Here is a 22610-nt window from a genome sequence, read left to right as displayed (position 1 = left end):
TCCTCCACTGTACTGTATAAGGAGGGAAGGAAGGATGACCGGGGAGTCCTCCACTGTACTGTATAAGGAGGGAAGGAAGGATGACCGAGGGATCCTCCACTGTACGGTATGAGGAACGAAGGAAAGATGACCGGGGGTCCTTCACTGTACGGTATGAGGAGGGAAGGAAGGATGACCGGGGGTCCTCCACTGTACGGTATAAGGAGGGAAGGAAAGATGACTGGGGGTCCTCCACTGTACGGTATAACGAGGGAAGGAAAGATGACCGGGGGTCCTCCACTGTACAGTATGAGGAAGGAAGGAAAGATGACCGGGGGTCCTTCACTGTACGGTATGAGGAGGGAAGGAAGGACGACCGGGGGTCCTCCACTGTACGGTATAAGGAGGGAAGGAAAGATGACCAGGGGTCCTCCACTGTACGGTATAAGGAGGGAAGGAAGGATAACCGGAGAGTACTTCATTGTACGGTATGAGGAGGGAAGGAAGGATGACCGGGGGATCCTCCACTGTACAGTATAAGGAGGGAAGGAAGGATGACCGGGGATCCTCCACTGTACGGTATAAGGAGGGAAGGAAGGATGACCGGGGATCCTCCACTGTACGGTATAAGGAGGGAAGGAAGGATGACCGGGGAGGGTCCTCCACTGTACGGTATAAGGAGGGAAGGAAGGATGACCGGGGGATCCTCCACTGTACAGTATAAGGAGGGAAGGAAGGATGACCGGGGATCCTCCACTGTACGGTATAAGGAGGGAAGGAAGGATGACCGGGGATCCTCCACTGTACGGTATAAGGATGGAAGGAAGGATGACCGGGGAGGGTCCTCCACTGTACGGTATAAGGAGGGAAGGAAGGATGACCGGGGGTCCTCCACTGTACGGTATAAGGAGGGAAGGAAGGATAACCGGAGAGTCCTTCACTGTACGGTTTATGGAGGGAAGGAAGGATGACCGAGGGATCCTCCACTGTACGGTATAAGGAGGGAAGGAAGGATGACCGGGGAGTCCTCCACTGTACGGTTTATGGAGGGAAGGAAGGATGACCGGGGGATCCTCCACTGTACGGTATAAGGAGGGAAGGAAGGATGACTGGAGAGTCCTCCACTGTACGGTTTATGGAGGGAAGGAAGGATGACCGAGGGATCCTCCACTGGACGGTATAAGGAGGGGAGGAAGGATGACCGGGGAGTCCTCCACTGTACGGTATAAGGATGATCGATGAGTCCTCCTCTCTATGGTATGAGGATGATGGGAGAGTCCCTCTTTCTATAGTATGAAGATGACCGGGGAGTCCTCCTCTCTATGGTATAGTGATGACTGGGGAGTCCTCTCTATGGAATAATGATTACCAGGGAGTCCTCCTCTATATAGTATAATGATGATCAGGCAGTCCTCCTCTCTATGATATGATGATGACTGGGGGGTCCTCCTGTCTATAGCATAATGATGACCAGGGAGTCCTCCTCTCTATGGTATAATGATGATCGACGAGTCCTCCTCTCTATGGTATAATGATGATCGATGAGTCCTCCTCTCTATGGTATTATGATGATCGAGGAGTCCTCCTCTCTATGGTATAATGATGATCGATGAGTCCTCCTCTCTATGGTATAATGATGATCGACGAGTCCTCCTCTCTATGGTATAATGATGATCGATGAGTCCTCCTCTCTATGGTATTATGATGATCGAGGAGTCCTCCTCTCTATGGTATAATGATGACTGGGGAGTCCTTCTCTCTATGGTATAATGATGACCGGGCAGTCCCTCATCCCCATGGTATAATGATGACTGGGGGTCCTTCTCTCTATGGTATGATGATGACCTGGGAGTCCTCCTCTCTATGGTATGATGATGACCGGGGAGCCCTCCTCTCTATGGTATGATGATAACGACCGGGGAGTCCTCCTCTCTATGGTATGATGATGACCGGGCAGTCCTCCTCTCTATGCTATAATGATGACCGGGCAGTCCCTCCTCTCCATGGTATAATGATGACTGGGGGTCCTCCTCTCTATGGTATGATGATGACCGGCGAGTCCTCCTCTCTATGGTATGATGATGACCGGGCAGTCCTTCTCTCTATGGTATGATGATGACTGGGCAGTCCTCCTCTCTATGGTATGAGGAGTATCGGGCAGTCCTCCTCTCTATGGTATAATGATGACTGGGGAGTCCTCCTCTCTATGGTATGATGATGACCGGGCAGTCCTCCTCTCTATGGTATGAGGAGTATCGGGCAGTCCTCCTCTCTATGGTATAATGATGACTGGGGATCCTCCTCTCTATGCTATGATGATGACTGGGAAGTCCTCCTCTCTATGGTATAATGATGACTGGGGAGTCCTCCTCTCTGTGGTATGAGGATGATCGGGCAGTCCTCCTCTCTATGGTATAATGATGACCGGGCAGTCCTCCTCTCTATGGTATAATGATGACCGGGCAGTCCTCCTCTCTATGGTATGAGGAGTATCGGGCAGTCTTCCTCTCTCTGGCATCTCAATATAACATTGCGGCTGTAGTCGTCTGCTCCTCTTCATTACAGCCGCCTCCACAATGGACGTTTCCTCCTGTAACTGTGCAGCACTGCAGGATGAGATCACATGTGAGGAGCGCCACCTGGTGGCACTGTGAAGACCTGCAGATGACGGATGTTTTACGGTATTATTCTTTCGGCAGGTCCCCGGATCACCGGCCGGACATCCACCTTCACCTCCACAGTTGCAGCTGTTGGTGGCCCGTCCTGCCAGGTGTCCCCGGTGCCACGTGGCGCGCTCACGCTCCCCTCCGCAGCTCCCGGGGCCTCGTCTTCTCTGAGGCGTTTCTTATATTGATGGATAAAATCTGAAAAGGGCCCTAAAGTCTGTTCCTCCGTTCATGGGAGTGGAGCCAGCAGTGTAAAGCATGGAGGGTTACGCTCCTTTGTCATTGGGGCAGGACGGAGGCGCTTCTAAATATGACCCTCGATATATTCACTGCCTTAGACAATTCCTATAATCCGGCACCCAGTGCTCTGGAAATCCCGCTAGTCTCTCTCTTGGGGAAATAAAGCAGGATATTGTGCAGCATTTTTCCAATTCTGCGGATGCAGCCTGCAGGGTAAAGTATGGAGGTTTTCTTTCTGGTTGCTGTGGCCATGTCTTGGATCACAGAGCAAAGCCAAGAGCACTGGAGAGGAAACCTCCATGCTTTACACTGCAGGCTGCACTGACGTGAAAATGGTGCAAAATCCGACGTGCTGAGAAGTAGGGACGCAAGGTAAGGACCGGTTCTCGCTGCAATATTGGCCGTCAGCCCCCAGACTGCACCCACAAATACGGCAGAGGAAGGTCAGCGCAGCCCCCCGGCAGCAGAGCAGCCCCCGGGCAGCAGAGCCCCTCATTAGCAGTGCCAGGCAGCGCCATACTATTGGAGATTAGGAGAAAGGCTCTAGTCACATCCAGAGCTGCATTCGTACGTCTGCTGCCTGCTGTAACCCTGTAATGTACAGCACGCTGGCTGCAGCTCCCACAATGCACCTGAGAGGAGGAGGCTTTGGATGTGACCGGAGTAGGATATAAAGCGTGCTGGGCTGCGGCGCATGCGGGGTGTCAGTGCAGTCACGTGCAGAGCACAGCCGGCGGCAGCACTGGCGCGGGGCATGCGGTCACTTACTGCCGGCTTCTGCTCCTCCTCCTGCGGCAACAAAGAACAAACACAATCAGTGTCACAGAGGCGAAACCAGATCACCGCACAACAATGGGGGGCAGGTCACAGGAGAATGAGGGGATCTGGTGTGGAGCGGATCACAGGACAGGAGAAGGAGGGGATCTGGTGTGGAGCAGATCACAGGACAGAAGAAGGAGGGGATCTGGTGTGGAGCGGATCACAGGACAGGAGAATAAGGGGATCTGGTGTGGAGTGGATCACAGGGCAGGAGAATGAGGGGATCTGGTGTGGAGCAGATCACAGGACAGGAGAATAAGGGGATCTGGTGAGGAGCAGATCATAGGACAGGAGAATAAGGGGATCTGGAGTGCAGCAGATCACAGGACAGGAGAATAAGGGGATCTGGTGTGAAGCGGATCACAGGACAGGAGAATAAGGGGATCTGGTGTGGAGCGGATCACAGGACAGGAGAATAAGGAGATCTGGTGTGGAGCAGATCGCAGGACAGGAGAATAAGGAGATCTGGTGTGGAGCAGATCACAGGACAGGAGAATAAGGAGATCTGGTGTGGAGCAGATCACAGGACAGAAGAAGGAGGGGATCTGGTGTGGAGCGGATCACAGGACAGGAGAATAAGGGGATCTGGTGTGGAGCAGATCACAGGACAGAAGAAGGAGGGGATCTGGTGTGGAGCGGATCACAGGACAGGAGAATAAGGGGATCTGGTGTGGAGCAGATCGCAGGACAGGAGAATAAGGGGATCTGGTGTGGAGTGGATCACAGGGCAGGAGAATGAGGGGATCTGGTGTGGAGCAGATCACAGGACAGGAGAATAAGGGGATCTGGTGAGGAGCAGATCATAGGACAGGAGAATAAGGGGATCTGGAGTGCAGCAGATCACAGGACAGGAGAATAAGGGGATCTGGTGTGAAGCGGATCACAGGACAGGATAATAAGGGGATCTGGTGTGGAGCAGATCACATGACAGGAGAATAAGGGGATCCGGTGTGGAGCAGATCACAGGACAGGAGAATAAGGGGATCCGGTGTGGAGCAGATCACAGGACAGGAGAATAAGGGGATCTGGTGTGGAGCAGATCACAGGACAGGAGAATAAGGGGATCTGGTGTGGAGCAGATCACAGGACCGAAGAATAAGGGGATCTGGTGTGGAGCAGATCACAGGACCGAAGAATAAGGGGATCTGGTGTGGAGCAGATCACAGGACAGGAGAATGAAGGGATCTGGTGTGGAGCGGATCAAAGGACAGGAGAATGAGGGGATCTGGTGTGGAGCGGATCACAGGACAGGAAAATAAGGGGATCTGGTGTGGAGCGGATCACAGGACAGGAGAATGAGGGGATCTGGTGTGGAGCGGATCACAGGACAGGACAATAAGAGGATCTGGTGTGGAGCAGATCACATGACAGAGAATGAGGGGATCTGGTGTGGAGCGGATCACAGGACAGGAGAATGAGGAGATCTGGTGTGGAGCAGATCACAGGAAAGGACAATAAGGGGATCGGGTGTGGAGCGGATCACAAGACAGTAGAATGAGGGAATCTGGTGTGGAGCGGATCACAGGACAGGAGAATGAGGGGATCTGGTGTGGAGCAGATCACAGGACAGGAGAATAAGAGGATCTGGTGTGGAGCAGATCACACAACCTCATAATGCTGGGATCAAGTGTGGAGCAGATCACAGGACAGGAGAATGAGGGGATCTGGTGTGGAGCGGATCACAAGACAGTAGAATGAGGGAATCTGGTGTGGAGCGGATCACAGGACAGGAGAATGAGGGGATCTGGTGTGGAGCAGATCACAGGACAGGAGAATAAGAGGATCTGGTGTGGAGCAGATCACACAACCTCATAATGCTGGGATCAAGTGTGGAGCAGATCACAGGACAGGAGAATGAGGGGATCTGGTGTAACATAGTTATTAAGGTTGAAGGAAGACTATAAGTCCATATAGTTCAACACATAGCCTAACCTAACATGCCCTAACATGTTGATCCAGAGGAAGGCAAAAAAACCCATGTGGCAAAGAGTAAGTTCCACATTGGGGAAAAAAATTCCTTCCCGACTCCACATACGGCAATCAGACTAGTTCCCTGGATCAACGCCCTATCAAGGAATCTAGTGTATATACCCTGTAACATTATACTTTTCCAGAAAGGTATCCAGTCCCCTCTTAAATGTAAGTAATGAATCACTCATTACAACATCATACGGCAGAGAGTTCCATAGTCTCACTGCTCTTACAGTAAAGAATCCGTGTCTGTTATTAGGCTTAAACCTTTTTTCCTCCAGACGTAGAGGATGCCCCCTTGTCCCTGTCTCAGGTCTATGATTAAAAAGATCATCAGAAAGGTCTTTGTACTGTCCCCTCATATATTTATACATTAACATAAGATCACCCCTTAGTCTTCGTTTTTCCAAACTAAATAGCCCCCAGTGTGATAACCTATCTTGGTATTGCAGACCCCCCAGTCCTCTAATAACCTTGGTCGCTCTTCTCTGCACCCGCTCCAGTTCAGCTATGTCTTTCTTATACACCGGAGACCAGAACTGTGCACAGTATTCTAAGTGTGGTCAAACTAGTGACTTGTATAGAGGTAAAATTATGTTCTCCTCATGAGCATCTATGCCTCTTTTAATGCATCCCATTATTTTATTTGCCTTTGTAGCCGCTGCCTGACACTGGCCCCTGAATATGAGTTTGTCATCCACCCATACACCCAGGTCTTTTTCATTGACGGTTTTGCCCAGAGTTTTAGAATTAAGCACATAATTATACATCTTATTACTTCTACCCAAGTGCATGACCTTACATTTATCCCCATTAAAGCTCATTTGCCATTTATCAGCCCAAGCTTCTAGTTTACATAAATCATCCTGTAATATAAAATTGTCCTCCTCTGTATTGATTACCCTGCAGAGTTTAGTGTCATCTGCAAATATTGAAATTCTGCTCTGAATGCCCCCCACAAGGTCATTAATAAATATGTTAAAAAGAAGAGGGCCCAATACTGACCCCTGTGGTACCCCACTGCTAACCGCGACCCAGTCTGAGTGTGCTCCATTAATAACCACCCTTTGTTTCCTATCCCTGAGCCAGCTCTCAACCCACTTACACATATTTTCCCCTGGGTGGAGCAGATCACACAACCTCATAATGATGGGATCAAGTGTGGAGCAGATCACAGGAAAGGAGAATAAGGGGATCTGGTGTAGAGCAGATCACACAACCTCATAATGATGGGATCAAGTGTGGAGCAGATCACAGGACAGGAGAATAAGGGGATCTGGTGTGGAGCAGATCACACAACCTCATAATGATGGGATCAAATGTGGAGCAGATCACAGGACAGGAGAATAAGGGGATCTGGTGTGGAGCAGATCACACAACCTCATAATGATGGGATCAAGTGTGGAGCAGATCACAGGACAGGAGAATAAGGAGATCTGGTGTGGAGCAGATCACACAGCCTCAAAGATGGGATCGGGTGTGAGGCATATCACAGGACAAGAGAATAAGGGGATCTGGTGTGGAGCAGATCACAGGACATGAGAATGAAGAGATCTGGTGTGGAGGAGATCACACAAACTCATAAAGATGGGATCGGGTGTGGGGCAAATCACAAGACAGGAGAATAAAGATATCTGGTGTGGAGCAGATCACACAACCTCATAATAATGGGATCGGGTGAGGAGCAGATCACAGAACTATGCGGGATGTACATAACGAGAGGAGGAGGAGCAGATCGTACGATGCAGGATGTAAATAACGAGAGGAGGAGGAGCAGATCGTACGATGCAGGATGTACATAACGAGAGGAGGAGCAGATCGTACGATGCAGGATGTAAATAACGAGAGGAGGAGGAGCAGATCGTACGATGCAGGATGTACATAATGAGAGGAGGAGGAGCAGATCGCACGATGCAGGATGTACATAACGAGAGGAGGAGGAGCAGATCGTACGATGCAGGATGTACATAACGAGAGGAGGAGGAGCAGATCGTACGATGCAGGATGTACATAACGAGAGGAGGAGGAGCAGATCGTACGATGCAGGATGTACATAACGAGAGGAGGAGGAGCAGATCGTACGATGCAGGATGTACATAACGAGAGGAGGAGCAGATCGCACGATGCAGGATGTACATAATGAGAGGAGGAGGAGCAGATCGTATGATGCAGGATGTACATAACGAGAGGAGGAGGAGCAGATTGTACGATGCAGGATGTACATGCACTGTACGGTATAAGGAGGGAAGGAAGGATGACCGGGGAGTCCTCCACTGTACGGTATGAGGAAGGAAAGAAAGATGACCGGGGCTCCTTCACTGTACGGTATGAGGAGGGAAGGAAGGATGACCGGAGAGTCCTCCACTGTATGGTATAAGAAAGGAAGGAAAGATGACCGGGGGTCCTCCACTGTACGGTATGAGGAACGAAGGAAAGATGACCGGGGGTCCTTCACTGTACGGTATGAGGAGGGAAGGAAGGATGACCGGGGGTCCTCCACTGTACGGTATAAGGAGGGAAGGAAAGATGACTGGGGGTCCTCCACTGTACGGTATAACGAGGGAAGGAAAGATGACCGGGGGTCCTCCACTGTACGGTATGAGGAGGGAAGGCAGAATGACCGGGGGTCCTTCACTGTACGGTATGAGGAGGGAAGGAAAGATGACCGGGGAGTCCTTCACTGTACGGTTTATGGAGGGAAGGAAAGATGATCGGGGAGTCCTTCACTGTAAAGTATGAGGAGGGAAGGAAGGATGACCGGGGGATCCTCCACTGTACGGTATAAGGAGGGAAGGAAAGATGACCGGGGAGTCCTTCACTGTAAAGTATGAGGAGGGAAGGAAGGATGACCGGGGATCCTCCACTGTACGGTATAAGGAGGGAAAGAAAGATGATCGGGGAGGCCTTCACTGTAAAGTATGAGGAGGGAAGGAAGGATGACCGGGGGATCCTCCACTGTACGGTATAAGGAGGGAAGGAAAGATGACCGGGGAGTCCTTCACTGTAAAGTATGAGGAGGGAAGGAAGGATGACCGGAGGATCCTCCACTGTACGGTATAAGGAGGGAAGGATAACCGGGGTCCTTCACTGTACGGTATGAGGAGGGAAGGAAGGATGACCGGGGAGTCCTCCACTGTACGGTATAAGAAAGGAAGGAAAGATGACCGGGGGTCCTCCACTGTACGGTATAAGGAGGGAAGGAAAGATGACTGGGGGTCCTCCACTGTACGGTATAACGAGGGAAGGAAAGATGACCGGGGGTCCTCCACTGTACGGTATGAGGAGGGAAGGAAGAATGACCGGGGGTCCTTCACTGTACGGTTTATGGAGGGAAGGAAAGATGATCGGGGAGTCCTTCACTGTAAAGTATGAGGAGGGAAGGAAGGATGACCGGGGGATCCTCCACTGTACGGTATAAGGAGGGAAGGAAAGATGACCGGGGAGTCCTTCACTGTACGGTTTATGGAGGGAAGGAAAGATGATCGGGGAGTCCTTCACTGTAAAGTATGAGGAGGGAAGGAAGGATGACCGGGGATCCTCCACTGTACGATATAAGGAGGGAAGGAAGGATAACCGGGGGATCCTCCACTGTACAGTATAAGGAGGGAAGGAAGGATAACCGGAGAGTCCTTCACTGTACGGTTTATGGAGGGAAGGAAGGATGACCGAGGGATCCTCCACTGTACGGTATAAGGAGGGAAGGAAGGATGACCGGGGAGTCCTCCACTGTACGGTATAAGGAGGGAAGGAAGGATGACCGGGGAGTCCTCCACTGTACGGTTTATGGAGGGAAGGAAGGATGACCGGGGAGTCCTCCACTGTATGGTATAAGGAGGGAAGGAATGATGACCGGGGGTCCTCCACTGTACGGTATAAGGAGGGAAGGAAGGATGACCGGGGATCCTCCACTGTACTGTATAAGGAAGGAAGGAAGGATGACTGAGGGATCCTCCACTGTACGGTATAAGGAGGGAAGGAAGGATGACCGAGGGATCCTCCTCTGTACTGTATAAGGAGGGAAGGAAGGATGACCGAGGGATCCTCCACTGTACTGTATAAGGAGGGAAGGAAGGATGACCGGGGAGTCCTCCACTGTACTGTATAAGGAGGGAAGGAAGGATGACCGAGGGATCCTCCACTGTACTGTATAAGGAGGGAAGGAAGGATGACCGGGGAGTCCTCCACTGTACTGTATAAGGAGGGAAGGAAGGATGACCGAGGGATCCTCCACTGTACGGTATGAGGAACGAAGGAAAGATGACCGGGGGTCCTTCACTGTACGGTATGAGGAGGGAAGGAAGGATGACCGGGGGTCCTCCACTGTACGGTATAAGGAGGGAAGGAAAGATGACTGGGGGTCCTCCACTGTACGGTATAACGAGGGAAGGAAAGATGACCGGGGGTCCTCCACTGTACAGTATGAGGAAGGAAGGAAAGATGACCGGGGGTCCTTCACTGTACGGTATGAGGAGGGAAGGAAGGACGACCGGGGGTCCTCCACTGTACGGTATAAGGAGGGAAGGAAAGATGACCAGGGGTCCTCCACTGTACGGTATAAGGAGGGAAGGAAGGATAACCGGAGAGTACTTCATTGTACGGTATGAGGAGGGAAGGAAGGATGACCGGGGGATCCTCCACTGTACAGTATAAGGAGGGAAGGAAGGATGACCGGGGATCCTCCACTGTACGGTATAAGGAGGGAAGGAAGGATGACCGGGGATCCTCCACTGTACGGTATAAGGAGGGAAGGAAGGATGACCGGGGAGGGTCCTCCACTGTACGGTATAAGGAGGGAAGGAAGGATGACCGGGGGATCCTCCACTGTACAGTATAAGGAGGGAAGGAAGGATGACCGGGGATCCTCCACTGTACGGTATAAGGAGGGAAGGAAGGATGACCGGGGATCCTCCACTGTACGGTATAAGGATGGAAGGAAGGATGACCGGGGAGGGTCCTCCACTGTACGGTATAAGGAGGGAAGGAAGGATGACCGGGGGTCCTCCACTGTACGGTATAAGGAGGGAAGGAAGGATAACCGGAGAGTCCTTCACTGTACGGTTTATGGAGGGAAGGAAGGATGACCGAGGGATCCTCCACTGTACGGTATAAGGAGGGAAGGAAGGATGACCGGGGAGTCCTCCACTGTACGGTTTATGGAGGGAAGGAAGGATGACCGGGGGATCCTCCACTGTACGGTATAAGGAGGGAAGGAAGGATGACTGGAGAGTCCTCCACTGTACGGTTTATGGAGGGAAGGAAGGATGACCGAGGGATCCTCCACTGGACGGTATAAGGAGGGGAGGAAGGATGACCGGGGAGTCCTCCACTGTACGGTATAAGGATGATCGATGAGTCCTCCTCTCTATGGTATGAGGATGATGGGAGAGTCCCTCTTTCTATAGTATGAAGATGACCGGGGAGTCCTCCTCTCTATGGTATAGTGATGACTGGGGAGTCCTCTCTATGGAATAATGATTACCAGGGAGTCCTCCTCTATATAGTATAATGATGATCAGGCAGTCCTCCTCTCTATGATATGATGATGACTGGGGGGTCCTCCTGTCTATAGCATAATGATGACCAGGGAGTCCTCCTCTCTATGGTATAATGATGATCGACGAGTCCTCCTCTCTATGGTATAATGATGATCGATGAGTCCTCCTCTCTATGGTATTATGATGATCGAGGAGTCCTCCTCTCTATGGTATAATGATGATCGATGAGTCCTCCTCTCTATGGTATAATGATGATCGACGAGTCCTCCTCTCTATGGTATAATGATGATCGATGAGTCCTCCTCTCTATGGTATTATGATGAACGAGGAGTCCTCCTCTCTATGGTATAATGATGACTGGGGAGTCCTTCTCTCTATGGTATAATGATGACCGGGCAGTCCCTCATCCCCATGGTATAATGATGACTGGGGGTCCTTCTCTCTATGGTATGATGATGACCTGGGAGTCCTCCTCTCTATGGTATGATGATGACCGGGGAGCCCTCCTCTCTATGGTATGATGATAACGACCGGGGAGTCCTCCTCTCTATGGTATGATGATGACCGGGCAGTCCTCCTCTCTATGCTATAATGATGACCGGGCAGTCCCTCCTCTCCATGGTATAATGATGACTGGGGGTCCTCCTCTCTATGGTATGATGATGACCGGCGAGTCCTCCTCTCTATGGTATGATGATGACCGGGCAGTCCTTCTCTCTATGGTATGATGATGACTGGGCAGTCCTCCTCTCTATGGTATGAGGAGTATCGGGCAGTCCTCCTCTCTATGGTATAATGATGACTGGGGAGTCCTCCTCTCTATGGTATGATGATGACCGGGCAGTCCTCCTCTCTATGGTATGAGGAGTATCGGGCAGTCCTCCTCTCTATGGTATAATGATGACTGGGGATCCTCCTCTCTATGCTATGATGATGACTGGGAAGTCCTCCTCTCTATGGTATAATGATGACTGGGGAGTCCTCCTCTCTGTGGTATGAGGATGATCGGGCAGTCCTCCTCTCTATGGTATAATGATGACCGGGCAGTCCTCCTCTCTATGGTATAATGATGACCGGGCAGTCCTCCTCTCTATGGTATGAGGAGTATCGGGCAGTCTTCCTCTCTCTGGCATCTCAATATAACATTGCGGCTGTAGTCGTCTGCTCCTCTTCATTACAGCCGCCTCCACAATGGACGTTTCCTCCTGTAACTGTGCAGCACTGCAGGATGAGATCACATGTGAGGAGCGCCACCTGGTGGCACTGTGAAGACCTGCAGATGACGGATGTTTTACGGTATTATTCTTTCGGCAGGTCCCCGGATCACCGGCCGGACATCCACCTTCACCTCCACAGTTGCAGCTGTTGGTGGCCCGTCCTGCCAGGTGTCCCCGGTGCCACGTGGCGCGCTCACGCTCCCCTCCGCAGCTCCCGGGGCCTCGTCTTCTCTGAGGCGTTTCTTATATTGATGGATAAAATCTGAAAAGGGCCCTAAAGTCTGTTCCTCCGTTCATGGGAGTGGAGCCAGCAGTGTAAAGCATGGAGGGTTACGCTCCTTTGTCATTGGGGCAGGACGGAGGCGCTTCTAAATATGACCCTCGATATATTCACTGCCTTAGACAATTCCTATAATCCGGCACCCAGTGCTCTGGAAATCCCGCTAGTCTCTCTCTTGGGGAAATAAAGCAGGATATTGTGCAGCATTTTTCCAATTCTGCGGATGCAGCCTGCAGGGTAAAGTATGGAGGTTTTCTTTCTGGTTGCTGTGGCCATGTCTTGGATCACAGAGCAAAGCCAAGAGCACTGGAGAGGAAACCTCCATGCTTTACACTGCAGGCTGCACTGACGTGAAAATGGTGCAAAATCCGACGTGCTGAGAAGTAGGGACGCAAGGTAAGGACCGGTTCTCGCTGCCATATTGGCCGTCAGCCCCCAGACTGCACCCACAAATACGGCAGAGGAAGGTCAGCGCAGCCCCCCGGCAGCAGAGCAGCCCCCGGGCAGCAGAGCCCCTCATTAGCAGTGCCAGGCAGCGCCATACTATTGGAGATTAGGAGAAAGGCTCTAGTCACATCCAGAGCTGCATTCGTACGTCTGCTGCCTGCTGTAACCCTGTAATGTACAGCACGCTGGCTGCAGCTCCCACAATGCACCTGAGAGGAGGAGGCTTTGGATGTGACCGGAGTAGGATATAAAGCGTGCTGGGCTGCGGCGCATGCGGGGTGTCAGTGTAGTCACGTGCAGAGCACAGCCGGCGGCAGCACTGGCGCGGGGCATGCGGTCACTTACTGCCGGCTTCTGCTCCTCCTCCTGCGGCAACAAAGAACAAACACAATCAGTGTCACAGAGGCGAAACCAGATCACCGCCTGCGGGGTACAACAATGGGGGGCAGGTCACAGGAGAATGAGGGGATCTGGTGTGGAGCGGATCACAGGACAGGAGAAGGAGGGGATCTGGTGTGGAGCAGATCACAGGACAGAAGAAGGAGGGGATCTGGTGTGGAGCGGATCACAGGACAGGAGAATAAGGGGATCTGGTGTGGAGTGGATCACAGGGCAGGAGAATGAGGGGATCTGGTGTGGAGCAGATCACAGGACAGGAGAATAAGGGGATCTGGTGAGGAGCAGATCATAGGACAGGAGAATAAGGGGATCTGGAGTGCAGCAGATCACAGGACAGGAGAATAAGGGGATCTGGTGTGAAGCGGATCACAGGACAGGAGAATAAGGGGATCTGGTGTGGAGCGGATCACAGGACAGGAGAATAAGGAGATCTGGTGTGGAGCAGATCGCAGGACAGGAGAATAAGGAGATCTGGTGTGGAGCAGATCACAGGACAGGAGAATAAGGAGATCTGGTGTGGAGCAGATCACAGGACAGAAGAAGGAGGGGATCTGGTGTGGAGCGGATCACAGGACAGGAGAATAAGGGGATCTGGTGTGGAGCAGATCACAGGACAGAAGAAGGAGGGGATCTGGTGTGGAGCGGATCACAGGACAGGAGAATAAGGGGATCTGGTGTGGAGCAGATCGCAGGACAGGAGAATAAGGGGATCTGGTGTGGAGTGGATCACAGGGCAGGAGAATGAGGGGATCTGGTGTGGAGCAGATCACAGGACAGGAGAATAAGGGGATCTGGTGAGGAGCAGATCATAGGACAGGAGAATAAGGGGATCTGGAGTGCAGCAGATCACAGGACAGGAGAATAAGGGGATCTGGTGTGAAGCGGATCACAGGACAGGATAATAAGGGGATCTGGTGTGGAGCAGATCACATGACAGGAGAATAAGGGGATCCGGTGTGGAGCAGATCACAGGACAGGAGAATAAGGGGATCCGGTGTGGAGCAGATCACAGGACAGGAGAATAAGGGGATCTGGTGTGGAGCAGATCACAGGACAGGAGAATAAGGGGATCTGGTGTGGAGCAGATCACAGGACCGAAGAATAAGGGGATCTGGTGTGGAGCAGATCACAGGACCGAAGAATAAGGGGATCTGGTGTGGAGCAGATCACAGGACAGGAGAATGAAGGGATCTGGTGTGGAGCGGATCAAAGGACAGGAGAATGAGGGGATCTGGTGTGGAGCGGATCACAGGACAGGAAAATAAGGGGATCTGGTGTGGAGCGGATCACAGGACAGGAGAATGAGGGGATCTGGTGTGGAGCGGATCACAGGACAGGACAATAAGAGGATCTGGTGTGGAGCAGATCACATGACAGAGAATGAGGGGATCTGGTGTGGAGCGGATCACAGGACAGGAGAATGAGGAGATCTGGTGTGGAGCAGATCACAGGAAAGGACAATAAGGGGATCGGGTGTGGAGCGGATCACAAGACAGTAGAATGAGGGAATCTGGTGTGGAGCGGATCACAGGACAGGAGAATGAGGGGATCTGGTGTGGAGCAGATCACAGGACAGGAGAATAAGAGGATCTGGTGTGGAGCAGATCACACAACCTCATAATGCTGGGATCAAGTGTGGAGCAGATCACAGGACAGGAGAATGAGGGGATCTGGTGTGGAGCGGATCACAAGACAGTAGAATGAGGGAATCTGGTGTGGAGCGGATCACAGGACAGGAGAATGAGGGGATCTGGTGTGGAGCAGATCACAGGACAGGAGAATAAGAGGATCTGGTGTGGAGCAGATCACACAACCTCATAATGCTGGGATCAAGTGTGGAGCAGATCACAGGACAGGAGAATGAGGGGATCTGGTGTAACATAGTTATTAAGGTTGAAGGAAGACTATAAGTCCATATAGTTCAACACATAGCCTAACCTAACATGCCCTAACATGTTGATCCAGAGGAAGGCAAAAAAACCCATGTGGCAAAGAGTAAGTTCCACATTGGGGAAAAAAATTCCTTCCCGACTCCACATACGGCAATCAGACTAGTTCCCTGGATCAACGCCCTATCAAGGAATCTAGTGTATATACCCTGTAACATTATACTTTTCCAGAAAGGTATCCAGTCCCCTCTTAAATGTAAGTAATGAATCACTCATTACAACATCATACGGCAGAGAGTTCCATAGTCTCACTGCTCTTACAGTAAAGAATCCGTGTCTGTTATTAGGCTTAAACCTTTTTTCCTCCAGACGTAGAGGATGCCCCCTTGTCCCTGTCTCAGGTCTATGATTAAAAAGATCATCAGAAAGGTCTTTGTACTGTCCCCTCATATATTTATACATTAACATAAGATCACCCCTTAGTCTTCGTTTTTCCAAACTAAATAGCCCCCAGTGTGATAACCTATCTTGGTATTGCAGACCCCCCAGTCCTCTAATAACCTTGGTCGCTCTTCTCTGCACCCGCTCCAGTTCAGCTATGTCTTTCTTATACACCGGAGACCAGAACTGTGCACAGTATTCTAAGTGTGGTCAAACTAGTGACTTGTATAGAGGTAAAATTATGTTCTCCTCATGAGCATCTATGCCTCTTTTAATGCATCCCATTATTTTATTTGCCTTTGTAGCCGCTGCCTGACACTGGCCCCTGAATATGAGTTTGTCATCCACCCATACACCCAGGTCTTTTTCATTGACGGTTTTGCCCAGAGTTTTAGAATTAAGCACATAATTATACATCTTATTACTTCTACCCAAGTGCATGACCTTACATTTATCCCCATTAAAGCTCATTTGCCATTTATCAGCCCAAGCTTCTAGTTTACATAAATCATCCTGTAATATAAAATTGTCCTCCTCTGTATTGATTACCCTGCAGAGTTTAGTGTCATCTGCAAATATTGAAATTCTGCTCTGAATGCCCCCTACAAGGTCATTAATAAATATGTTAAAAAGAAGAGGGCCCAATACTGACCCCTGTGGTACCCCACTGCTAACCGCGACCCAGTCTGAGTGTGCTCCATTAATAACCACCCTTTGTTTCCTATCCCTGAGCCAGCTCTCAACCCACTTACACATATTTTCCCCTGGGTGGAGCAGATCACACAACCTCATAATGATGGGATCAAGTGTGGAGCAGATCACAGGAAAGGAGAATAAGGGGATCTGGTGTAGAGCAGATCACACAACCTCATAATGATGGGATCAAGTGTGGAGCAGATCACAGGACAGGAGAATAAGGGGATCTGGTGTGGAGCAGATCACACAACCTCATAATGATGGGATCAAATGTGGAGCAGATCACAGGACAGGAGAATAAGGGGATCTGGTGTGGAGCAGATCACACAACCTCATAATGATGGGATCAAGTGTGGAGCAGATCACAGGACAGGAGAATAAGGGGATCTGGTGTGGAGCAGATCACACAACCTCATAATGATGGGATCAAATGTGGAGCAGATCACAGGACAGGAGAATAAGGGGATCTGGTGTGGAGCAGATCACACAACCTCATAATGATGGGATCAAATGTGGAGCAGATCACAGGACAGGAGAATAAGGGGATCTGGTGTGGAGCAGATCACACAACCTCATAATGATGGGATCAAGTGTGGAGCAGATCACAGGACAGGAGAATAAGGAGATCTGGTGTGGAGCAGATCACACAGCCTCAAAGATGGGATCGGGTGTGAGGCATATCACAGGACAAGAGAATAAGGGGATCTGGTGTGGAGCAGATCACAGGACATGAGAATGAAGAGATCTGGTGTGGAGGAGATCACACAAACTCATAAAGATGGGATGGGGTGTGGGGCAAATCACAAGACAGGAGAATAAAGATATCTGGTGTGGAGCAGATCACACAACCTCATAATAATGGGATCGGGTGAGGAGCAGATCACAGAACTATGCGGGATGTACATAACGAGAGGAGGAGGAGCAGATCGTACGATGCAGGATGTAAATAACGAGAGGAGGAGGAGCAGATCGTACGATGCAGGATGTACATAACGAGAGGAGGAGCAGATCGTACGATGCAGGATGTAAATAACGAGAGGAGGAGGAGCAGATCGTACGATGCAGGATGTACATAATGAGAGGAGGAGGAGCAGATCGCACGATGCAGGATGTACATAACGAGAGGAGGAGGAGCAGATCGTACGATGCAGGATGTACATAACGAGAGGAGGAGGAGCAGATCGTACGATGCAGGATGTACATAACGAGAGGAGGAGGAGCAGATCGTACGATGCAGGATGTACATAACGAGAGGAGGAGGAGCAGATCGTACGATGCAGGATGTACATAACGAGAGGAGGAGCAGATCGCACGATGCAGGATGTACATAATGAGAGGAGGAGGAGCAGATCGTATGATGCAGGATGTACATAACGAGAGGAGGAGGAGCAGATTGTACGATGCAGGATGTACATAACGAGAGGAGGAGGAGCAGATCGTACGATGCAGGATGTACATAACGAGAGGAGGAGGAGCAGATCGCACGATGCAGGATGTACATAACGAGAGGAGGAGGAGCAGATCGTACGATGCAGGATGTACATAACGAGAGGAGGAGAAGGAGGAGATTGTATGATGCAGGATGTACATAACGAGAGGAGGAGGAGCAGATCGCACGATGCAGGATGTACATAACGAGAGGAGGAGGAGCAGATCGTACGATGCAGGATGTACATAACGAGAGGAGGAGAAGGAGGAGATTGTATGATGCAGGATGTACATAACGAGAGGAGGAGGAGCAGATCGCACGATGCAGGATGTACATAACGAGAGGAGGAGCAGATCGTACGATGCAGGATGTACATAACGAGAGGAGGAGATCGTACAATGCAGGATGTACATAACGAGAGGAGGAGCAGATCGTACGATGCAGGATGTACATAACGAGAGGAGGAGGAGCAGATCGTACGATGCAGGATGTACATAACGAGAGGAGAAGGAAGAGATCGCACGATGCAGGATGTACATAACGAGAAAAGGAGGAGCAGATCGTACGATGCAGGATGTACATAACGAGAGGAGGAGGAGATCGTACGATGCAGGATGTACATAACGAGAGGAGGAGGAGCAGATCGTACGATGCAGGATGTACATAACGAGAGGAGGAGATCGTACAATGCAGGATGTACATAACAAGAGGAGGAGGAGATCGTACGATGCAGGATGTACATAACGAGAGGAGAAGGAAGAGATCGCACGATGCAGGATGTACATAACGAGAAAAGGAGGAGCAGATCGTACGATGCAGGATGTACATAACGAGAGGAGGAGGAGATCGTACGATGCAGGATGTACATAACGAGAGGAGAAGGAAGAGATCGTACGATGCAGGATGTACATAACGAGAAAAGGAGGAGCAGATCGTACGATGCAGGATGTACATAACGAGAAAAGGAGGAGCAGATCGTACGATGCAGGATGTACATAACGAGAGGAGGAGCAGATCGTACGATGTGGGATGTACATAATGAGAGGAGGAGCAGATCGCACGATGCAGGATGTACATAACGAGAGGAGGAGGAGCAGATCGTATGATGCAGGATGTACATAACGAGAGGAGGAGGAGCAGATCGTATGATGCAGGATGTACATAACGAGAGGAGGAGCAGATCACACGATGCAGGATGTACATAACGAGAGGAGGAGCAGATCGTACGATGTGGGATGTACATAACGAGAGGAGGAGCAGATCGTACGATGCAGAATGTACATAACGAGAGGAGGAGGAGCAGATCGTACAATGCAGGATGTACATAACGAGAGGAGGAGGAGCAGATCGTACGATGCAGGATGTACATAACGAGAGGAGGAGCAGATCGTACGATGTGGGATGTACATAACGAGAGGAGGAGCAGATCGTACGATGCAGGATGTACATAACGAGAGGAGGAGGAGCAGATCGTATGATGCAGGATGTACATAACGAGAGGAGGAGGAGCAGATCGTACGATGCAGGATGTACATAACGAGAGGAGGAGGAGCAGATCACATGATGCAGGATGTACATAACGAGAGGAGGAGGAGCAGATCACACGATGCAGGATGTACATAACGAGAGGAGGAGGAGCAGATCGTATGATGCAGGATGTACATAACGAGAGGAGGAGAAGCAGATCGTATGATGCAGGATGTACATAACGAGAGGAGGAGGAGCAGATCACACGATGCAGGATGTGCTGTACATAACTGGTACAATTAGGGAATCTGTTGTGGAATCACTGGATCTAGTTTGTATGCACTGTACAATATATGATCTATATACTGCTAGACACAGGATCATGTAAAGAATCTGCCGGCACCAGGGGGCAGTGTGTGACCAGAGTGTATACAGAGGTAGAGCGCCATATACCAGGGGACGCGGTGACATCTCCGGGATCAGAGGTGGAAGCACCATCTCATACCTGATGTGAGACCCCCAGGGCAGTGTATGACGGAGGCAGGGATCCAGCGCACACTACAGAGGGTACATGACCCCAGCCGCGCCTGCACTGTGTCATATCCAGTGGGAGCAGATATGATGTGTATGCACATCAGGGACCCCATTATATACGAGATACAGGATAAATCCGCTGCAGGACATTCATATGTCACATACATGTAATCTGGACCATGATGCACTGCAGTCGGGGGCTCGGGTGGCCGTAGGTTATCATTCTGCAGATGTAGAAAATAGTTTGAGCCAAGATACATCCTCGGTGCGAGTCCTCAGCCCCCGCTGGCCAGACCGGAGGCCCCCCAGTGCCGCCTGCGGCCCGTCCCCATCACTGTATGCCATGGATTCCCTCATTTATCAGGGTCGGTCCTAGTGGGCGTTGCCCTCATCCTAAACACCGGCTGACTCCGCCCCCGCGCTGTGATGTAATCACCGCCGACTGTCATGTGACGTGATATTCGGGTGCGGAGGGTCCTTACCTTCAGCAGCTTCATCAGCCCCTCCAGCTGCACCATGAGCTCCCGCCGGCTCTCCTGCAGAGCGGACATTCTCTGCTCCAGCTCATCCTTCCTCTGCCTGCGGACAGGACGGACACGTTAGTGCTGGAGGCTGACACTGCTGAGGTTGGGGCATGGCAGGAGTTAATAGATCATCGGGCCACAGATATCAGCCTCCGAGATCATATGCTCAGATATATGTGGTGACAGATAAGTGGTTAATCGCTTTCTATCTATATAAGGCTAATAGACAAATAATGGGTTAATGCAAGTCCCTCCCATTGAAGAAAAGGGGCATGGCTACAAATAAAATGAAGCGGTAGGTGCGGGGCTTGCAGGTGACAGTGCCCCTCTCCCACTCACCGGAGCAGCCTCAGCTCGGCCAGCAGGGTGGGGTTCTGCTGCGCTTTCTCGGGGGTGGGCTGTGACGCCTGCTCGTGCTCCAGGCGCAGCCGCTGAATCTCCTGCAGGATCTCCCTGTAATGAGACATCCATTACTCAGCAAAGCCGCCACCCCCCGCAGAGCCCTGTCCACACGCGGATTGTACGGTCACAATCCTCCTCCTGCTCCATCCACGGGGCAACTTCGCCGGCTCCCTCTGTCGGGCTGCTCCTGCGTGGTCCCTTTTTGGGGTCACCTCTGCCTGCAGTCTGCTCCCTAACAGAGGCTGCTCCTAGTCCCCGCCTGCAGTCTGCTCACTCCCTGGGGCCACCTCTGCCTGCAGACTGCTCCCTCCCTGGGGCCACCTCCGCCTGCAGTCTGCTCCCTCCCTGGGGCCACCTCTGCCTGCAGACTGCTCCCTCCCTGGGGCCACCCCCGCCTGCAGTCTGCTCCCTCCCTGGGGCCACCCCCGCCTGCAGACTGCTCCCTCCCTGGGGCCACCTCCGCCTGCAGTCTGCTCCCTCCCTGGGGCCACCTCTGCCTGCAGACTGCTCCCTCCCTGGGGCCACCCCCGCCTGCAGTCTGCTCCCTCCCTGGGGCCACCCCCGCCTGCAGACTGCTCCCTCCCTGGGGCCACCTCCGCCTGCAGTCTGCTCCCTCCCTGGGGCCACCTCTGCCTGCAGACTGCTCCCTCCCTGGGGCCACCTCCGCCTGCAGTCTGCTCCCTCCCTGGGGCCACCTCCGCCTGCAGTCTGCTCCCTCCCTGGGACCAACCCCGCCTGCAGTCTGCTCCCTCCCTGGGACCAACCCCGCCTGCAGTCTGCTCCCTCCCTGGGGCCACCTTCGCCTCTAGTCTGCTCCCCCCCTGGGGCCAACCCCGCCTGCAGTCTGCTCCCTCCTTGGGGCCACCCCCGCCTGTAGTCTGCTCCCTCCCTGGGGCCAACCCCGCCTGCAGTCTGCTCCCTCCTTGGGGCCACCCCCGCCTGTAGTCTGCTCCCTCCCAGGGGCCACCTCTGCCTGCAGACTGCTCCCTCCCTGGGGCCTGCCCGCAGTCTGCTCCCTCCCTGGGGCCACCTCTGCCTGTAGTCTGCTCCTTCCCTAGGGCCAACCCCGCCTGCAGTCTGCTCCCTCCCTGGGGCCAACCCCGCCTGCAGTCTGCTTCCTCCCTGGGGCCAACCCCGCCTGCAGTCTGCTCCCTCCCTGGGACCACCCCCGCCTACAGTCTGCTCTATCCCTGGGGCCACCCCCGCCTGCAGTCTGCTTCCTCCCTGGGGCCAACCCCGCCTGCAGTCTGCTCCCTCCCTGGGACCACCCCCGCCTACAGTCTGCTCCCTCCCCGGGGCCACCCCCGCCTGCAGTCTGCTCCCTCCCTGGGGCCACCCCCACCTGCAGTCTGCTCCCTCCCTGGGGCCACCGCTGCCTGCAGACTGCTCCCTCCCTGGGGCCACCTCCGCCTGCAGTCTGCTCCCTCCCTGGGGCCACCTCTGCCTGCAGCCTGCTCCCTCCCTGGGTCACCTCTGCCTGCAGACTGCTCCCTCCCTGGGGCCACCTCCGCCTGCAGTCTGCTCCCTCCCTGGGGCCACCTCCGCCTGCAGTCTGCTCCCTCCCTGGGGCCACCTCTGCCTGCAGACTGCTCCCTCCCTGGGGCCACCTCCGCCTGCAGTCTGCTCCCTCCCTGGGGCCACCCCCGCCTGCAGACTGCTCCCTCCCTGGGGCCACCTCCGCCTGCAGTCTGCTCCCTCCCTGGGGACACCTCTGC

At 52.5% G+C, this 22610-nt stretch overlaps 1 protein-coding gene across 18 annotated transcripts in view; it reads right to left on the bottom strand.

The window, feature by feature from the left end:
- The window catches only part of DTNB (dystrobrevin beta), a 143992-nt gene that overhangs the window by 5258 nt on the left and 116124 nt on the right, over window positions 1–22610 (bottom strand). For 11 of the 18 annotated variants that reach the window (XM_069728538.1, XM_069728536.1, XM_069728526.1 and 8 more), the window contains 2 exons: window positions 20833–20946; window positions 20452–20548 (listed from right to left, as the gene is read on the bottom strand). In XM_069728538.1, coding sequence (XP_069584639.1) covers window positions 20452–20548; window positions 20833–20946 — 211 coding nt within the window. Of the gene's footprint in view, window positions 1–3653; window positions 3675–20451; window positions 20549–20832; window positions 20947–22610 lie in introns of those variants that run through there. The other 7 variants (XM_069728524.1, XM_069728525.1, XM_069728534.1 and 4 more) reach the window with 2 other exon arrangements.

The sequence above is a fragment of the Ranitomeya imitator genome, chromosome 5 (assembly GCF_032444005.1).
Source record: "Ranitomeya imitator isolate aRanImi1 chromosome 5, aRanImi1.pri, whole genome shotgun sequence".
Lineage (NCBI taxonomy): Eukaryota > Metazoa > Chordata > Amphibia > Anura > Dendrobatidae > Ranitomeya > Ranitomeya imitator.
The sequence above is the reverse complement of the archived record's forward strand: the minus strand, read 5'-3'. Positions and strand labels throughout refer to the sequence as shown.